A 20,639-nucleotide genomic window follows, 5' to 3' on the forward strand; every position below is an offset into this window, starting at 1 on the left:
AATTACAAATTATGAGCCTAACAAATGACATATTACAAACATATTTAGGATTCCTTCTTGTGGATTCTTTATCTTTGAGAACATTTGCTAAATCTCCCTTTGAGGGTATTTTAATTTTATTATTATTAATATTATTAATATTATTATTCTTATTACACAGTATTTATATAACGCCATCATATTACACAGCACAAAGTCCATAGTCATGTCACTATCTCTCCCTCAAAGAGGTTCACAATCTAATGTCCCTACCATAGTCATATGGTATTAATACAATTTAAGGTCAATTTTGGGGGGTAGCCAATTAACCTAAGTGCATATCTTTTTCAATGTGGGAGGAAACCCACGCAGACACAGGGGGAACCTGCAAACTCCATGCAGATAGTGTCCTGGGACCCAGCGCTGCAAATGCCAAGATGATAACCACTGAGCCACTATGCTGTCCATGATTTATCATTCAGTATACACAGTAGGGTTGGAGAATGATGTTCTGAGATGCCCAGGTGTTTCCCAAACACCAAATGAATATGCCCAGAGCCCAATCATGATCAGCTTGTAGACAAATGTATTATCCACAGTCAAGATCTAGGTTGCATTGTTCACCCCCTGGGGAGTCCTCTACCACAGACCTCATATTATATACCTTCATAACAAATTTAAAGTAAACCACCACGTCCAGCTTTATGGATGCAGTTGGACACTACTTTACACAAGTATTTGCATGTGGTTTCAGTGGGGTTCTGGAAAGATCTTGTAAGTGACATGTTGCTTCTGGTTGCTCCTATGGCAAACGGTTAACCTGCAAATATCTGCAAGGAGTTTGCATGTTCTGTTCAGATGAGTTTCCTCTTGGCTAGTGTTTCTCAACCAGAGTTCTTCCAAAGGTTGCTAGGGGTTTCTTGAGCAATGAGCAATTTTGACTCTTCAATGATCTGTAAGGGTGACATTCTGCCCACTGTCCAGCAATGCAAGAGGTTTTATTTCCACTCACCACAGCTGTGGTGAGCTGTAGATATGGTGATTATAGAAGGGGTTCCCTGGAGATCTGAAAGTTTTTTAAAGCTTTCCTCATGGTAAAAAATGATACACATCCCTTTACTAATCATCATTACATCTGCATTCATGCTAGAAACACAATATTTTTGTTAACTCAAAATAATGTTTAATTAATTGTAACATTGTATTCAAATCACATAAAATAAAGCTGTTGCTAAGATACCTATATTTGTAATTGTGTAACCAATATCAATAAAGATAATATTTTACATTTTTTATAGAAACGTCTTATTTCCTAAATAAAAATAGGGAAGACTAGTGGTAAAAAAAAGTGGTGTTTAACACTTTCGGGAGCCTTCTAGCAAACTCTAGGTGCCCCAGAGCAATAACAGGAAGTAATTGCTAGACCCTCCCTCCCTTCCCTCCTTTCTTCCTCCCTCCCTCCCTCCCTCCCTTCCTTCCTTCCTCCCTCCTTTCCTTCCTCCCTCCTTCACTTCCTTCCTTTTTTCCCTCCTTTTTTTTTTTAAAGAACTGCTATAAAACAAACACTTGGAAAAAGCAATTTTTAATCAAGTCTAGGTAGAGCGGGACTCACAGATGCTACATGGAGCATTTGTAAAAACAGGTAGCAAAGAGGAACTAACCTCCAACAAGGCCAAAACAAAAAAAAAAACACACCTTCGATCCCGCAGAGCAGTCTATCGGTCCAGATGTCTCTTCCATCGGTTCCTGCGTCGTCCCGGCATCTGTCTTCCTGCCGGCGCTCCAGGCACTGCCATCTACTCCTCTTCTTCTTGGTTCTTCTTACATCACTCGACCCAGGCGCAAGATCGGGTGACATAGTTGGGGTAAAAAACTTGCTGGTGCTCAGGTATGCGCAGAAGGAGCACCCAAGAGCCTACCGGGATGCGTGACGTAAGTATCCTGGGAGGCTTTGCGTTTCCATTCATTTAGGGGGAATTAGGGAGCAGTGCTGTTCTTTTTTTAAAAAGGGTGTTGCACTTAAAAAAAAACAAACACAACATTCTGAGTTTAGGTACCCTTTAAAGTAGATATATGATAACAATATTTTTCTTTAATACAGTATTAATTATACAATACAATGTTACACTGGTACTGCTTGAAAAAACGCTACTGTGTACTTACTTATTTACTTACACACCACCCTCAGGAGTGATCTCATGTGGCTCCCCATGGTTGGCACCTTGCCAACCACTCAAACACTCAAAAACACTTAAAGTCAGTGAGTGGTACTAGTACCAGTACTGCCACCCTGCTGTAAAGTGGTACTGCAGTGGCTCCTGCTGTAAAGCCGTAAAAGCACCACAACCTCATCAAAAGGGCAGGTTCACATTTGCTTCTTCAATGCATGCTCGGCTCCCCTTGACACCCCCACCGGGTTTATTTAATAGCTGCCAGCAGTGAGCAGTATTAGTATCACTCTCTGTAGCCCCTATTCATTCCCAATAGGGACTGCTGCATCTACATGTAGTGTCTCCCCAATCAGCAGAGTTTCCCAACCTGAGGAAGTGATAAAAGTGCCACAACCTCACCAAAAGGGTAGGTTCACACCCGCTTCTTCAATGGGCAAGTTTGCATGGCTGGCACTTTGCCAGCTGTTTGAGCGCTAGCCTCACAATGAACCAGCATCTGCACATGTTACAGCTGTGGACAGGGTGCTGTACTAGGGTGCCTCAAGGAGATGCCACATATATTGTCTCCCCTAGCAAAGTAAATAAAAATGTATAAGGCTACATATACACATCAGATCAGTGGTCACCAACCAGTGATCTGCGAGAAAATTTTGGTGGTCCACAGAAAAATGTGGGCATTATTTGCATTTTTTATGTTTTATTACCAATAAAACAAAAATAATATTCTAATAAATTGTTATAGTCTGAATGACAATTCTCACCTTTATATTACTAAATTCACAAACTGTACTAAAGATGGAAAAACAGGGGAGGCGCAGCGTGACGTCAGTGTAGTATTAAGTTGTATGAGAGAACCGTTACCGAGCCGCACGCTTCAGTATTGTTCCCACCATTACAACAGTCACCCCGCTCCGCCAATACCGATTCTCATTTTATTTGTTTATTTCTCAGATGATCTTTTAGGTAACTATGACCTTAACTGTGTATTTTCTTTACCGGTTATATTTAATGGCATCAAATAGTTTGACTTTGATAACTATCATTCCTTGTTTGGACTTAGAATGAAATAAACCCATAATGAGTGACAAAAAGCAAACAAATATTTTGTATTTCTTTAGTAATACCAAAGATAATGCAACTAATGATAATAGTAACAATAGTAATACTTCACTTACCGTAAGCCGATCAATGAATCAGAGCCTCCACATTCCTTGTCAGCACCATTAGGAAGTTCATTATTTTAAAAATGTATTTATCGTTTTAGAAAAATTCATATAAATGGTCTGCGGGATTTAAAATTATTAATTTAGTGGTCCTTGAGGTCTGAGAGGTTGGTGATCGCTGATTCTCATCTGATTATGGTTTCAGGGCTAGTATCGGGCAGTAACCTAAAGTGAACCTACAGCGCTCGCCATTCATGACGAATCTACGAATGAATATAATACTAAGTGAAGAGGAGAGACCACAGCTGGGTGCCGCTTGCTCGTCTCCCCCCTCCCCATAGAGCAGAACAACGCGTCTTTCAGTCTTTTGTCGTTGTGAAAAGAAATCTAACGTGTACGTAAATGTGTACATGAATAAAAAGATATTCAATAACATCAAAAATACATAAAAATAATAAATGGAAATAATTACCTTAACCGGTTAGAATAAAATTGGATTTTAATGCAAATGTAAAGCCTCTTTTAATATTTTACCTTTTTTTTATATATATATTATATATCTTTAATATAATTAGTCTGTATGGAAACATTTCATCTCATTGATACAGTTACAGTCTTGCAACATTGTATTCAGTTCAGTACTAATGTGTAGATTTCAATAAAGCTGAATGAAAAAAAATCCCTATTGAGGCAAGGGGAGTGGTGGATATGAGCTCAGCTGATGCTCTAGCTCCTAGAGACCCACATACAACACATTGGAGCTGAGCAGCTGCTGAAGCTGTCACTGGCACACAGAGAGCCCTGCTACCCAACACACAGCAAGACAATACAAGAGCCAAGCCTGCCATAGCCAAGGCTGCACATCCTCACACTGGTCCATTTGCAACATCCATTCTCATCTGCAAAACCTACTCTGGGATTTTTTTTTCAGCTTATTTCCTACAACATCCATCTAAGGAGGAGACAAGTGCATGCAGCATCAGCCGGGTAGGTAAGTGTCTTCCCTTCTAGAAAATGTGCTCATCCTTTCCGCACTGGAAAGCAAAGATTCCTGCAAATGCAAAGAAGCTGATTTTCTTTTTGGAATTTTTAAAAAAATTATTTTAAATTTTCCCAGCCAGTCTCCATGATCACCGTTATCAACAATGGTCCCCTAGTCTATTGGTGTGATTTCATTGCAGGCATGCTGGTGTGATGGGAAGGAGGGGGGTCCGCTGACTCCGCTGATGATCCAAGGAAAAAAAAAAAGCTTCCCTTTTATCCTCTCTAGTTTCTTTGTGCAGGGAATACTATAGTCGACATCTGCAGGTCCCTTGCTTTTTTTCCCATTCTACCCAGATCCACAATGACCAGCTGATCATCACTTAATTTTTTATTATTTAAAAAAAAAAAAAATATGGCCTGTTGTATATTTAAACCACCCGCTTATTATTTAATATGGGCTGCCGCCTTGGAGATGCTTGGGAGACATAAGTAGAAAAAAAAAAGACAAAAGGCTTTTAAATGATGGTAGGGGGACCTTGCTCGGCTTGTGCAACCTCCAACTTACTTTCCGGTAGCATCCTTTCTCTGTGCATGCCCACCGGTCCTTGCTCCTTGCACGCTGCTGAGCATAATGTGATCTGGATGTTCTGGGTTACACAGTGAAAAAATTTAAAAAAAGACCAGCTTTTATTTTATTGAAGGGCAATTAATCCCAATTTTGTTACTACGTTGTATGTTGTTAGCTCATCTACATCTTTTTTTTTTTTCATTCACAAGACCCCCCTCGGCCCATTCATCTTTTTTTTTTTGCTTTCTCAGCACTTCTATGACTTTTCTGTAAGTCCTAATGGACCGGTAAACCCAAAGTAGAAAGTCTTTATGGAAAGTAGCTACTTATACCCTGAACAGTTGGGTAATAAAAACTCGTATCTGCACAAGACTTTTTAGTTTTGTTATCACTTGTTGGAAAGCTAAATGTTTCCCATTGTTGCATTTTCACCAATTATAGGCTGGGTAAGGTTGCCTATAGAAAGTGCTTTAAAGTTGAATATTCATTAGGGCTGCCTTTAATTTACAATGGATTTTTGCATGAGAACAAAAAAGGTATTTGACATTACACATGTAATAATATTTGGCATAGCAAAAATGTTAAATGTTATAAAAAGGTTTCAGATGCTGATAAAAGTCTTCCAAAAATTGCCGGTATGCTTATTTTTGAAAACATGCTTCGTGTTCCCATAGACTGCAGACTTATATCTGAAGTCTTGGGAATTACAAAGACTGTATAGCAATGTTTCTCATACCTTTATACCAGGTCTTCTATTATTACTTTGTATATTTCTCAATGAATCCCTAGGAACCTTTAGGAGGAACCCTGGTTCAGAAACACTGCTGTAGGGCATCCATCAATGGGATTATTGGGCGGTGAGCAGGCTTTATGGAAATGTGGAAATTTGAACTTGATGACTTAATTATCTTCCATTCACATCAGGTTCACCATTATATTGGCTTATAGAAATGGGATATATATATAAACATATACATATATATTTATATCTATCTATCTATATCTATCTATCTATCTATCTATCTATCTATCTATCTATCTATATATATATATTTGGCACCTTCTGGGTCTCAGATTGATGATCATTTGTAGACCGCCCATAAAGCCATATAGGTTATAATGCAATTATTCCCAGCAACCAATCACCATTGCCTTATGGGTCCCAAGTGTATAATCACATGGTGGTGAATGTATATATCTGTAGATATGAGCCATAATTCATAGCAGCTAATGGCTTTTGCTTTATGGGACTCAAGTGTATTTTTACACAATGTTGAATTTATAGATTATACCATATGAGCCATAATCCATAGCAGATAATCAGCGTTGCCTTATAAGATGTAATTGTATATTCACATGGTGGTAAATGTATATATTTGTACATATGAGCCATAGTCCATAGAAGATAATAAACATTGCTTTTATCGGACCCAGCCGTATATTCACATGATGGTGAATGTATATATTTGTACATATGAGCTATAATCCATAGCAGCCAATTACATAACATGCTTTTTATTTTAGACCTGACATAGACATGAAACTATCGGTATTAATTATCGGTTTGGCTCATTGACCTCATTGATAATGGTCGCATGTGTCTTCCTATGCTTAGAATGATTGGGAGAACTTGAACCCAAAGTACAGACAATTCTTCAGGGAAAGTAGTAAAACTCAGGAGATGACAATGATTAATCCACACTTGGGAGATGTTTCAGGATGATTGAAGGTTGCTTCTTGTTGATTCATAAAGATCATTACTAGACTACCCAGCTTGATATTAACCCATAATTGTCCAATTGTGTCTGTGCTGATGAAGTGAAAGTACCAGTTCTTCATAATGGGACACAAACCTGTTTTGTACTTTGTCTTTGCTAGGTTTATCTTTTAAACATTTATTATGGTAAGGTGCAATTGCCAATAGCAACCAGAAATGATTGTTTAAAGGGGAACTATGGCATATTTCTTAGGAGTTGATGTTTTAAGGTTTTGTTTTAAGGATTTGATTGTAACATTTTTCTAGAAGTAGTTTGCCCTGGGACTGTTACCAAATTTATTGCCGTTTCATGTTTTTATGATTATATTTCATGTTCATGTTTGCAATTGCTCCATCTAGTGGTCATTGTTATTAGACAAACTTTAAAGGAAACATGCTGTGTGGATATATGTAGGCAGCAATTGAGCTTCTTCTGTAAATGCCAGCTGAGTTATTGTCTTGGGTCAGCTAGGCCTAACTAGCATAGCAGCATTTTTATTAGGATGTCAGCAATGACAGAATTTGTATCCTCATCATGACATGCCACATGACTGCTGAGATAAAGCAAGTGCATCTTCTATTCATCGTGTTGCATACAAAGCATAACTCAAAGGCTGTGGATATAAGGAATGAATAGTACTATCATATATATTTGCATTAGCCTTTGACATTCACTAGTAATTTCATGTTGATCCTGGCATATGCAGTTGTAGTTCATCTAACCACGTTCTCAAGCTTCCATGCAATTGAGTTGTCAGTGCCCAAAAGCTTCCCAGGCTAATCATTAATAATGGTGACTGGGCATGTCCGATCCTCCAATACATTACATCCTCCAATGCACACTACCTGGAGGGTTTGTGGTCATGTGACCACCAATAAATACATGATTGGTGCATTTTTTTTAGAATGCTAAATTAGTATTAGATGGTTGTTGTGGTTCTGTAGGGAGATTTACTGTGTAAAGTATTTTATCTTATCATTAAATAAATGTAATCATTTTGAACAGTGGGAAGGGTTATGTTCTCTTTTGGGTTTCAATGGTCAATTAATTGGAGTCATCCAATGTGATGAGCAGCAGGTATGTAAAGTCACAGTCAAAAAACCTTTAGAGACGCATAATGTAAACCTTTGCAGATCGAAATGTACAGTATGTATGGTGGAGATTTATGTGGCAGTGGTTTTTTAACAGATTTTAGCTGCTCATTAGTTTGATTGAGTATTAGCAAGAAACCTATAAAATATATATAACATATCACCCCTCTGCCATATAGTCCTCTTACAGCACTCAATTTTGCACTCCTTTTGCACTGCCTAACCTCAACAATCACCAGTGCAACTTATTTGCTTGGCTGTTTTGCTTACTTCTGCATTGCTTTGTATCCATTCTACACTGCTTAGTTCTGCATAGCTAACCTATATGCCCTTCCTGCACCACTTACTTTTGCATCGCTTGCTTCTGCACCCTTCTTGCATTGTTTACCTCTGAACCCCACTTTTACTGTTCAGCTCTGCACCCTTTACCTCTGGACCCCCTTGCACTGTTCAACTTTGCACCATTTACCTATGGACCACTTTGCACTGTTTAGATTTGCACCTTTTACCTCTGCACCCCTCTTTCACTGTTCTGCTTTGAACCACCTAACTGTACACCCCCTTACAAAATGCAGCTTTGCACCATTTATCTCTGCCCTCCTCTTATTGCACATAATTGTTACTAGCTATTTCTCAGAGGGGCTTACAATTGTTTGTCTCCACTATAATCTAAAGCCAATTATAGGGGGAAGCCAAATAGCCTACCAGTATGTTTTCAGGAAGTGGGAGGAATTTAAACCTTCTAATGGACAGTCTGGTAGGTGGATTCCCTGCTAGTGTTAAACAAATATGTTTCTTTTTGGTTTGAGCAATGTTCTTTCAAACACTTGGCTTTGGCCAAATCCCAACTTAGGTTTACCTTGAAGAAAAACATTATTTTGAAGCCCAAAAATATATACAGTAGGCAGACCACTGAATACATTCACTTACTTTAGCTATTACTCATTGTATATAACATGCTTTAAGCAATGACAGTTTTCATTGGTTGGTTTTCAACAGGGTGAGAGATTGCCCCTGACACCACCAGCTATTGGGGAGGGTGATACAAGGATTCCAGGTACCTGCTGTGTGACTTTGATTAGCTCGAAAAAGGCAAACCTTTGGCTCTAATATACCCAAATCCAAAGAGCAACACTAGTTAGTGCTGTGTCTAATGGACTAAAAACTTTAAAATTAAATTTATTAAATACTTTGATTTCTGAAAATGTATTGAATTCATAAATGAAGAGAGAATTATGTACGAAGAGAGAATATGTTCACACTAATATTCATTACAGCAATCTAAATGAAAGCTGGCAAAGGTTGGCAATGATGACTTTGTAAAGATATTGTGTTTTGTACTTTTTGGAAAAGAGAACCCTCTGAAATACATATTTGCAGAATGTTTCTTAATGTATAACTGGATGCGTGCAAATGTTTCAGACCCAGTTATTGGATGACGACATATAACTCTATCTGACTGAACTCTCTACATAGATGGGGTTGGTTTCCTAAGTTGTGGATTTTATTGATGCTTTGAATTTTGCTGATACCTTGCATACACATAGATTTTTATGAGTTCCTTTTTTTTCTGAGATAATGTTTAATAAAAAATATTGGAAACATTTTTTCAAATATGGTTTTGTATATCACGTGTCTTTCGAGACAGAGCATTTATAATGTCTTGGTGATGGCCCATTAAGTACCAAGTATATAATACATATTGGGTAGACAAGGTAGATCGAAGGTTCCTGTTACAACCTTTTTCCCATTTGTTTATTATATTTAACCTTTTTTTCCTACAGAATAAAGCAGTGTTTCTGGCATCTGCAGATGAAAGGACCAGTTCATGTGTTTTAAAGCCAAAAACCCAATGGCGTTCTAAATAGTTTTTGCTGCAATACCCAACCCCTTTGTTGCTCTTATACTCACTGCTGTGTAATTTAAATACAATTACTTTCCATATGTCCATCATCATTAAAGTATCCTTTTATAAGCCCAGGGAGCCAAGGCCCTGTCATCATGCCTGGATTCACAGAAGAATGACCACCACTATAGGGTGCAAAAAATGTAGGCTAGAATTGGATTTTAAATGGTCAGTCTACCCAAAATGATTGGGTAGATGCTGAAGAGTTTAAACACCTAGTACTGTAGCTGTTTGGAATCCTACCTGGGTTCTCAGGTCTGTTGTTGTATTTTTGAGAGGGTCCACTTCCCTGATGTTTTTCCATACTGTTGCATGTCATGGACAATGGAACAGGCTCATGCGCAGCTCAGCGTTGGTTGCCAATCCCGGCCTGAATGAACCAGGCAGGAGGTACATAATACTGGCCCAGCCAATTAAGACAATTGAAGATCGGGATACAAAGGAAAAGAAGGGACAAGATGCGGGTGCCAGCACTGGAACGAGTATAGTGAGTATCAATTGGGATTTTACCATCTGCAGGTGGACAATTTTATTCTTTTTAAAAAAATTAACTACAATTGGCTTTAGGTAAATTGACAGTTTGGGAACCCATTTTATTTACCTGCTTGTAATTCAGGACACCACAACCCCAAACATACCCACTGAAGACAATTTGTTATGACTCACCTACAGCAAACCTTGCAAGTCCCAGGCCTACAATCACATTTACACCTGCCCGGGAAGTCTGATCCAATCTGTGATACGTCAGCCAGGGAAAGCAGAAATAACTCCGCTTAGAATTCTCTGAGAAGCTCTGAGAAATCAGATTACAGGGAATTCAGATTAACGTAAACAGAGTGAACTATCTGATTTAATCACAGTTGCCGTGTTCCCTGTATAGGATTAGTTATTCACTGGCTTCACTTGTTTCTAAGAATTGCGTTTTAATGCATTTATACTTTGAGAATGATTCTCATGCAATTCTGAAAAAATGACCCTTCTGGACCTTCATTGCATAAGCAACCTTGACTTTGCTGTGAACTTCAGTATAAATGCATATAAATGTATGATAAATCAGACTAGATGGCTGCCAAACTATGGCACCTTCAACAAGTGATGACACCAGCACAACTCTTCATTCTAAGTGTATATAATATAGGGAACTATACTGCCTTACTATACCAGGCTATATAATGTAAAAGCCTGGTCTGCTAAATATACCAATAAAAGAATGTTCCTATTATATCTGTTCCATTACTGATGAGAATCCCTGTTGCTATTGCTAGAATGCCAATAAGCTCCTAGCCGTCTGTGAACTCTATTTAGTGTTATCTCCAGAAGCGTTATCAGCTCACTGGGCTGGACAAGGAGAAGGTGTTCTGTAATCCCAATACACTTTCTGGCCTTGGAACTCTGCTCCTTCATTGATACACAATAGTAGGTAAGTATTGTTGCCCAAAAAGCCTGTTACTGAAAACACCACCAGGTGACATTAAAAAGGAAGAAAAAAGAGAGAAAACTAATGCATCCATAACATCTATTGTATTTTATGTTCTTGCTTCACCATGGAATGTCACAGTGCAGATTCTGATTGTGTGAAAACATTATGGGAGGATTTAACGTTTGTAAAAATGCCCTGTTCTAATTTCATAGTCCAGTGCCATGAGGAATTCACTTTTTTGGACAACCAACATCTGTCTTGATTCATGAATGGTGGTCAGATACGGTGACTCTTGGGGCATACTGGGGTATGTTCTTGGCACATTAAGAACTGTGGAAGCAGCTTGCATGAAAAGAGAAACGTCTCTTAACATTTCAGAACAAGTCAGGTTGAACCTAAATCAGGAGAACATTCACAGACATGTCAATGTTAGGCTGATGCCATAAAGAGCAATCCTATGATCCCTTTCAGACATGCTGTTAAAGATCACAAGGTTAACCACCCCCAACTGCCCCTCGTCAACTGTATAATTTGACAATTGTTTTATCATGCGGTTGAGTGTGGTTGAGCTGCAGATCTTCAAGTAGAGAAGAGCAACTGCACAGGCAGAAGTGGCTTGTCATTTTCAGGGACTATTCTGTGATCCACCACAATTTCAAACTAATACAGTTTCCCAAATGGGATTAGTTGGGAATGTGGTTGAGCCTTTGGTAAAACCATAAATCTAAAATTACCCTAATACTGCTGGCAATTGCTGGGCCCATTCTCTATGGATCAGTCTGTACATCTGTAAAAGTACAGAAAACATCTGTACTTTTGGGGCCAGAGAGGAAGCAATTTTTACAGACATAAACATATGAGATCTTTCAGACCCATGGTAAAAAACCACAGGGCTGGTATCTCCGAGATGCATAATGCGGTGTGCCCAATCGGAAGTCTTTAAGCACCAACCGTGTGCCCAACAGTGACTTTTGCTTTTTGAAACCTCTCCCATTCGTGGTGAAACCCATGGAACAATGATGTGGCTCAACATGGGTCTAAAATGACCCTTGGATTCCTGGTTTTAATGGGTAGAGAATCACAGACCAAAATCATCCATGTGGTCATAGAAGAAAACTTCTATTCTGCTTGCCTGCTCTGGGATAGTGTATAACTATATTAAGCCAAGGTCACCATACACCTTTAAAATCCAATGGTAGCTACCTTTCCCAGCTCACAGATTTCTATTAAGAAGATATGGTTTCCAATATAGGCCATATATATACTGAGGTGGATGAGTTCTGCTTGGAGACTGCCAGAATTTTTCAGCAACAATAAGCATAAAATGCCATTAGAGCCTAAATGAACCTTGTAACAGTAATGTTGGTGTTTTTTAACTCAATGAGCATTTAAACCAGGGTCAGGTTTGCCAGAGCCTTCAATGTAAAGAAACAAGTCAAAAATAGTAGCTCCCAAATTTCTCCTAAATTAGGTTCAATTTAAAAATAAAATCATGACAGTGTTTGTCCTTTTTACCTTCTACAGCATATTTTCTTCCGATAAATCCACAAGACAGGTGCTCTTTCATCACTGGATTTTGATTTTTTGATCACAAGAAATCGGGTTTTATGCTGCGCTCTGCATTCATTTTTAGTGTTATCATGTTACTGTCATAGGGATACCACACATTTATTGTACAGCTATATAAATTAAACTTTTCCTGCTCGATGCTGAGTCAGATAGTATATGTATTCTATTATGCCTCAGTACAATGTACGCTTGACTTTGAAAGAGATGCCGAAGAATTACGTTTTTACAGTTTGCTTGTGTCATACTCTCTGGATTCCACTGTGAAAGCTCAGCTGTCTTTGAAAAATGTAAAAAGAAAACCCCTTTGATCTGTGAAGGAGTCTGTACCATTTCACTGTATGTTCCATTGCCCGTTGTGGCGTGGCAAGCACCTGAAATGTGAAAGGGGCATTGGCTATTAATAAAATATCACCTCTTCCTATGAGGATGCTTAACGGAAACTAGAGCACCCTGTGCAGTTATTTCTGTGATCCAAATTTTGTGGTTTAAAATCCAACCTTGTATTAAGATATTTTTTTAGTGAACCTGATGAAAGGTCCATGTGCTTAATTAGCACTAACTGCCCATCAATTCTGCTTGGGGCAATGTTCAGGGGGTATGGGTAAATATTGGGTTCTATAGAGCGATGGTTGCAGATTGGTGTGGGTGACATGTTGTTTTACGTTATGTATAACGTTATGTTATGTTATGCTTGTTTATATCTTTTGGTGCAATATAAATAGAGAAGATTGAACACTAAAAGCTGTTTCAGACTTTCAAACTTTGAAGGTTGCTGGGATCATTTAAGAAAAGGTGAAGGTTATTCCTCTGATTTGTTCAGTTGTTTGTTTAATTTAAGCTTGAGCTGACATGCTTTGTTGAAAAAGAAAATGTAAAAGCATGTTGTTCTACCTGTAAAAAGGGCTTTTCCTGGCTACATTTTAACCTCAATAAAGTGACATGGGCAAATTTCCACCCTGACACTCCCATCACAAGTTCATGTTAAGTTACCAAAGTACCAAAAGTACCAGTACCAGTAAGTACCAAAAAATAAATAAAAAGGAGAAAAACAACTTGTTGTTCCATGTAAGCACTGAACCACCTTCAGAGTATATCATCAATAGAGTTCTGATCCCATTGCATATATACGCTAAGCCAGAAATCACAGACCAAAAACACTCATTTATATTAAATTGTTCTGAAACATAAAGTGCTTTGCAAACTTCATACAGTCATTTTTGACCACTAATAATTTTACATATATTGTCGACAAGGGGACATTTGTGCTGGAATTGATAGGATATAAAATACTGAATATATATGACTCCAACGTTATGGGCCCCTTATGTCGTCGCCAAGTTTTTAATGAGCCATGGAGGGATAATGAGTCCTTGTGTGTACCAATCACAGCAGAACCAAAGGGGCCAGCGACCATAGGACCGGCACCTCTCTAGTGTGCAATAGCAGACTGCAAAACCTAACTGGATGACATTTAGTAGGCTAAAAAACTGTGCGTCATAAACAAAATCCAATATTCTAAATTTCATCTCATTTTGTAATGATGTTTCAGAATTCCAGCAGCCACTTTGTAGTCCATTCTAGCCTACGAGCATGCTTTCAAATGGCAGCTGCATGTCATTGCTTGTGGTGGGCTGATTGTGACAACAGTGTCTGTCCAATGTCTATATGATGAGCATTCACTTACAATCTGCACTTGAGCCTAGCAGAACAAACAAATGCAGTCAAATGTGTTGGTGGTTTAGTAATTGGGAAGAACGGATTACTAAGGGACCAGAAGGAACACCTGTATATATTGGTTCGATTTTGTTCGGAGACAGTGGGGGATGTAGCAAACAGTAGGCTCCCGTGCAGAACTGACATGGAGTCCCAGGGGGGGGGGGGGGTATCACCTAAGGGTCCTCGTGCAGTTGCACATTTTGTAACTTTCTATATTTGTCCATGTTCTGAGATGATCCAAGATGTTAATCTTGGGCCACTAGTACAACCTTCCTCTTTAACCCTTTTTTACATATTGAGCCCATTAAAATAACAAGCAGCACATCTTCCTTTTGCATTTTTAGCTTTTTTGACTTCTCTTTTATATATATTATTATGCGTATATTTGCTTCTGTTATTTATTTATGATAGCCTTTTTCTCTTCTACCTGCAGTATATTTGCCTACAGCGCAAAAATATCTGGAAATATCTACCACTACCTTCAAAGTCATAATTTCTGCCCCCCCATTCATAATCATAAATGTGTCTGTGTTTGCTCTGTACATGCTACTAAAACAACCTTCCTCCCATTCAGTCTTTTACAAATTTTGGGTTTCAGTTTCAAAAGGAAACAAATGGTAGCGGAAGAGCCAGAATCTGCAAAGTTGCTAATTTAGCTTCAAGCCGTAATGCGTGCCAACATAGGAAAGTTGGATCAATCACTGACCAGATGACACAAGGTCAGCAAATTTTAAGGTCAGTCTTTGATATATCGGAGTTGTGTCTACAATCTTTCTTTTGGGAAAAAAAAGAAGCACCAGAGACAATATATCCCTCTCTGCCCAAAACTTATCATACTTGCCAAATTGTTTTTTTCTAAAAGGCAAAGTTAAGAGATGAGAGGCTTCTTAAATTGCCATTAAAAAGAGAATTTTAATTTCAGGCCAGTGTGTACAAGCTGCATTTTTCGTTTTTTATTTCAATAATGCAATTAAATCATTTTTCTATGGCTGAAAATAATGTGAACACCCCTCCAAAATTATTGGTTCAGGAATTTACAGTACAATTTTACTACAGCAGATTAAGATATTTTAGATAATTCATCTACCTTGTGACCATGGTATGGGGAAGACCCTTTTCCATTCCAGCATGACTGTGCCCCTGTGTGCAAAGCCAGCTTCATAAAGATGTGGGGTCTGATTTATTAAAGCTCTCTAAGACTGGAGATGATAGACTATCATTGGATAACCTGAGTGATCCAGTAAACCTGCAATAGATTGAAACCACATATAAACTAATAGCAATTGTTTTTTAAGAAATCCATTGCAAGTTTGTTGGCTCACCCAAGTTCTCCCATGGTAGCCTATCTTCTCCAGTCTTGGAGAGCTTTATTAAATCAGGCCCATGGTCTTAGTGACTTTGATGTGGACGAACTTGAATGGCCTACACAGAGTCCTGACCTCAACCCAATTGAACACTTATTAAATGAACTGGATTGCCAATTACTAACCAGGTCTTCTCTTTCTATGTTGGTCCCTGACCTCAAAAATGTTCTCTAGACAGCAGATTTGCAGGTTATTACTTATCTTTGTAGTAGAGACTTTGTTTCTGATCAGTTCAAAAAAGCCAAAGAGTTACTTATAATATCATTATATTATAATATTTTAATCTGGATTTAGAAAGCTTTATTACAATATTGGAAAAAAATGGCTTTACCTTTAAGTTTCAAGATAAAACTGGTTGCCTAACAAAATCAAGATTTCTTGGTATGGCAAACAAAGGATTCCACGTGCTGGTCCCTTGCCTTTATTCACGCTGTCTTGCACTCTATTCACTGTGACACAATGGTGACAATGGCCCATTTGCAGGACTGAAGGTACAATGGCATTGTCAACTCCTCCAGCCTATGTAGCTGCTGCAGCTTTTACATTTATCTCTCCTCTACAAATATCACATCTTAGCACTCCATTTAATTACCGCCCTACATCATGGATCGCGGCTCCAGCCAGGCGAGCTTGTATCCTCTGCTGGGATAGTCACCAATTAGCAGAATTTGATTAATTGTTTCATTAGGACAACACACACAAAAGAAAATCTTCTCTAAACATTTTTTCTGTGAAGTCTACAAATGACTTTTTGTATTTTCAAAAAAAAAAGTTTTTAGTTTAATGAATACTATACGAGAATTACAATATGATAAATTCAACCAAAAACTCTTTTTTTTGGAATGGAGGGGGGGAAAGTCAGAACCTTTGTTGAGTGCATGTAAAATGTAAAAAATGTTATATATGATTTAATTACGCCCTATAAATCTTAGAGCCTATTTAAACCTTTGTCCAGTTCATGCTGACAGCCCAATATGTGTGTGTTCCTCTGCCTCCTCCAGCCACAGTGTGCCAGTATTCCCTATAGAATTAATATAACTGGACTAAACTGAACGGCACAAGGAGGTGATGCCACCATCAAAGCCACGGAAAACTGTTCATGTGTCTACTCACAATGTTCTAACTCATTTCTTTGTCAGAAAATATCCCTTTTTCATTAAAAAAAATCAATGTATATATATAATGTATATATATTAGCCTGTAAATATACAAGTATTCCCCGAGGTAAGGAGATCCGACATAAAGACGACTCCTAGATACAAACAGGCTTCCCTGTTCACTTGTGTGCAGGACAGAGGCTTTAAGGGAGCTTTTTTGCACAGTTTGCTCCCGAAGTTATTAAATGTCTAGGCTCCAAAAGGTTTTTTTTCTTTGCTTTGTTTGTGACTAGCTCACAATGAGGATTTTATAAGTAACTGACACCATGCTGTCTAAAATTATGTTGAGACAAACATCTGTCCTAATTGCATTTAATAAAATATTGTACCTGTTCCCTACTTACATACAAATTCAATTTAAGATCAAACCTACAGTCCCTGTCTCATATGTAACCCGGGGACATCCTGTATATACTGTACATAAGCCTGTAAATATATATAAAAATTTAAATAATAAAATTACAGAAATGGAAACATATCTATTGACATAGTCTTTAATCTTCTTCACATGATAATGGATTACCAAAGCACTATGGGTTATCTGTAGAGACTGATTACTGCTCAATTTATCTGAGTTGTTCTTAAAGAAATCAAAGATCTGTAGCAGGGGAGGTGGGTAAATATATTATATTTTGTTTTAGAGATAGTTAGAAATAATTTAGGAACATGTGTGTTTTTATTATGTAGGTTTCATCCGACCAATTATAAATTTTGCTTGTAGAATATTATATTTAAGATATTTGATTCCCAGGTGACCACTACAATGTACTCCAAGTCCCTCATTCCCACATATTCCTAAGAAAACTGTCCAGATTGTGACTCCAAGAAATTCCACCCTTGCTGTCATAATTATTACATGCCACAATAGCCCAAGCTGGATCCCAAGAGAAAATGAACGTTAATTTCCTAAATTGCAGAAAAGGGGAGGGGGAGGGTCATCTACATGATCTCATGTGTGTCAGCTGCCTGAGATTCAAGCTACACATAACAGCTGCTGCCTTTTCATGTGTTAATAAGCAATGCTGCTGGAACTGCAATAAGGTGACACACACAAATGCTACATGTATACTAGCAAGATTCAATCTGGGTTTATAAGAAATCTGAAGTCACAGTCTTCACATTAAGAATTAATAAAGAATAACAGGCAAAATATGAGCCAAATCTTTCAACAAATGTCTTTCTTTGAAGAAGTGTTGGTTTAGGCAGTCATTCTGTGTAGACACTGCAGGGATGTATCATTATTTTTGAAAGAATACTACAGAGCAGCAAAAATGTTGCAATGTTGGCGTCATTCCTAAGAAAACTACATGTCTCATAATACTTTGCATTCTGTATTATAGATACTGGTGGTCACACGTGGCCTCAGCGCTATATTGCACAATGGGGTGGCTACAAATGCGGACATTCTAAATAGAGCATGAGTTGTAGCCACATGCATTAAGTATATGCAGCTCTCTGCATAGGATAAAATGTATATATGGGGACTAATTGAACATACATATAGAACAAGAGGAGGTAATACATTATTAACACAAAAAAACAGAAATTATTTATTTATTTTTATTTTAGTGAAAAGCTTCAGGGACATATAAAAGATACACATTAATTTGTTTGTTTTACACCTATGCAGTATATGTTCTTCAATATGACTTGGTATCGGGTCCTTGCAGTACCCTTTACAGAGGGGCTCAGCATGAGGGAAGAAGAAGCATAGGGAGCCAATCAGTTGTTCTATAGTACTGCTAACAAGGAAAATGCTGAAAGGGGGAGAGATCAGAATAACGAATAATGAGCTCACCAGTCTGCTGCTTCTTAGTGTAAATTATACTACTGGACAGGTTCAGTAAACCTTTTTTCTGCAAGGTCAAAGTGCAGTCAGAAATCCTGATCTCAAACACAGAACCCTAGAATACAGCCATTGGATCAGAATAACAGAGAAAGCAAATAAAAATGTTCAAAAGGCAAAATCAGCAATATCAGCTTCCCTACGTCACTTTGAATAGGTATCATTAAACTTATGTGGGTATCCTAATTTTTGTGTTGAATATAATTTTAATTAGGAGATGTCAAGTTTTCAGATATTGATTGCACTAATCCCAATGTAAAATGGCAATCTCAATTCATTGTACCTTTTCTTTGTGATATTCCACATAAATATTTAATTTCAGAACTTAAAGGGGTCTATTTATAAAGCTGTGATTCTGAGAGTGAAAGTTGAAGAATCAATAACTGCAATTTAAATCACATGGAGCTATAACATTCTCCACCAATGAATGTGTCAGATTCACTACTTTAAAAATAACTTACCATTTATTTTGCATTTTTTTTAATGTTTGTTTGCTCTTTAATGTTTTTTTTTATTTTTTTTGTTATTTGCAGCTAGTGAACCTAACTTGGGGTGACAGGGCTAACTCAATTGTTATACAAGTGATTCTGACATCTGTAGAGATGTAGGTGTCATGTAGTACTGGGGGTACTGTTGTGTGTCTCCGTAAAACTGCAGTGAATCAGTTAGTGGTGCTGCTGTATGTAAGTCAAGCTAATTTTTTAGGAAACCAAAAAATTCACAGGCAAATATTTGTTGCCAATATTTGCTGTTGCTGGAACTATCTATAAAAATCACATAGTTTCATAATATTGTATACAACTTTAGGGCATCTTGAAGACACATTCTTTGTCCAATAAGGATTTTTTTGGGGGCATTGGTACATGGCATTCATTGCTATTAGTATGACTATAGGCCTTTAGGTATGAAATAATAAATGGTAACGTTCCCCTCTCATTGACTACAATAGAGTAGGCAAAAAACGTCAAGTTTACATACTTATTTGCAAGTAACTCAACTTTGCATCCTTCAACCCTTTAATCCCTTTGCAGAATAGTATTCCAGGTTGACAATCAAAAATCTGGCAACCTCTGGACCAGAGGTACGCCGGATTTTTCATATATACTTACCTCCAAACACAGACCAGCCTTCGTCTCGCAGCACCGCGGACATCTTGCACAGTTCCAGGGAGCAGGCAGCAGGGACGGCTCAACCTGTATTTAGTGTAGCAAGCAAGACCTAACAGCTGTTTCTGCAGAACAGTGCCATCAAAACATATGTGGCCAAAGAGTGTACTGCAGTCCATGTATTGAAAATACAATCCAAAATTCATGCAAGGAAAACTGAAAGAACCTGAATATCGATGGCCGGATTTTCGATTGTCAACCTGTACTAATATTTATAGTAATACATTCACAATATTGTAATATTAAATTCAATGTTAATAAGGGGCAATAAATCTGGGCAAACATCAAGTGCATACTAGTATTTTAATATCTTCAAGAGCACCTTTTTATTGTTATGGATAGATTTTTGAAAGGGTAGACCTTTTGTTGAATTTGCTTTGCAGCTGGGGTGATTTGGCCACAAGAAATAAACGATGGCTAATTCTACATCTTAGATTTGTAATGGTAAGCAATGAGGATAAAATATTCAATTGAGATACATTTTCTGGGGACTATTTAATATGGATATTTCTTATTTTTTGGGTGGAAATGACTACTACATTTTAAAGCAACTTTTCTCAATCAGGGTTCAATGGATCTTTAGGGTTCATCCAGAGGTTGTTAGAGGTTCCTCAAACTGTGACTGATTGACCTTCTATTTGATGATGTCTGCATAGATCTGAGGCTAAAATCACTTGGTGGATCCAGCTGCATTACCATTTTTAGGTGTCTATAAAGGTATTATTCTAGCAACTAATGTGAAGGACATTCTTGTCCCCTTGTCACCAGTTTAAGAGGATTGT

The 20,639-nt window shown here is 37.8% G+C and overlaps 1 protein-coding gene across 1 annotated transcript in view; it reads left to right on the forward strand.

The window, feature by feature from the left end:
- The first annotated feature begins 4,068 nt into the window (after positions 1-4,068).
- CTNNA2 (catenin alpha 2) overlaps positions 4,069-20,639 on the forward strand; it is a 1,156,022-nt gene continuing 1,139,451 nt past the window's right edge. The window contains exon 1 of the mRNA XM_072406902.1: positions 4,069-4,304. Coding sequence (XP_072263003.1) covers positions 4,285-4,304 — 20 coding nt within the window. The 5' untranslated portion in view covers positions 4,069-4,284. The remainder of the gene's footprint in view (positions 4,305-20,639) is intronic.

The sequence above is a fragment of the Pyxicephalus adspersus genome, chromosome 3 (genome assembly GCF_032062135.1).
Source record: "Pyxicephalus adspersus chromosome 3, UCB_Pads_2.0, whole genome shotgun sequence".
NCBI lineage: Eukaryota > Metazoa > Chordata > Amphibia > Anura > Pyxicephalidae > Pyxicephalus > Pyxicephalus adspersus.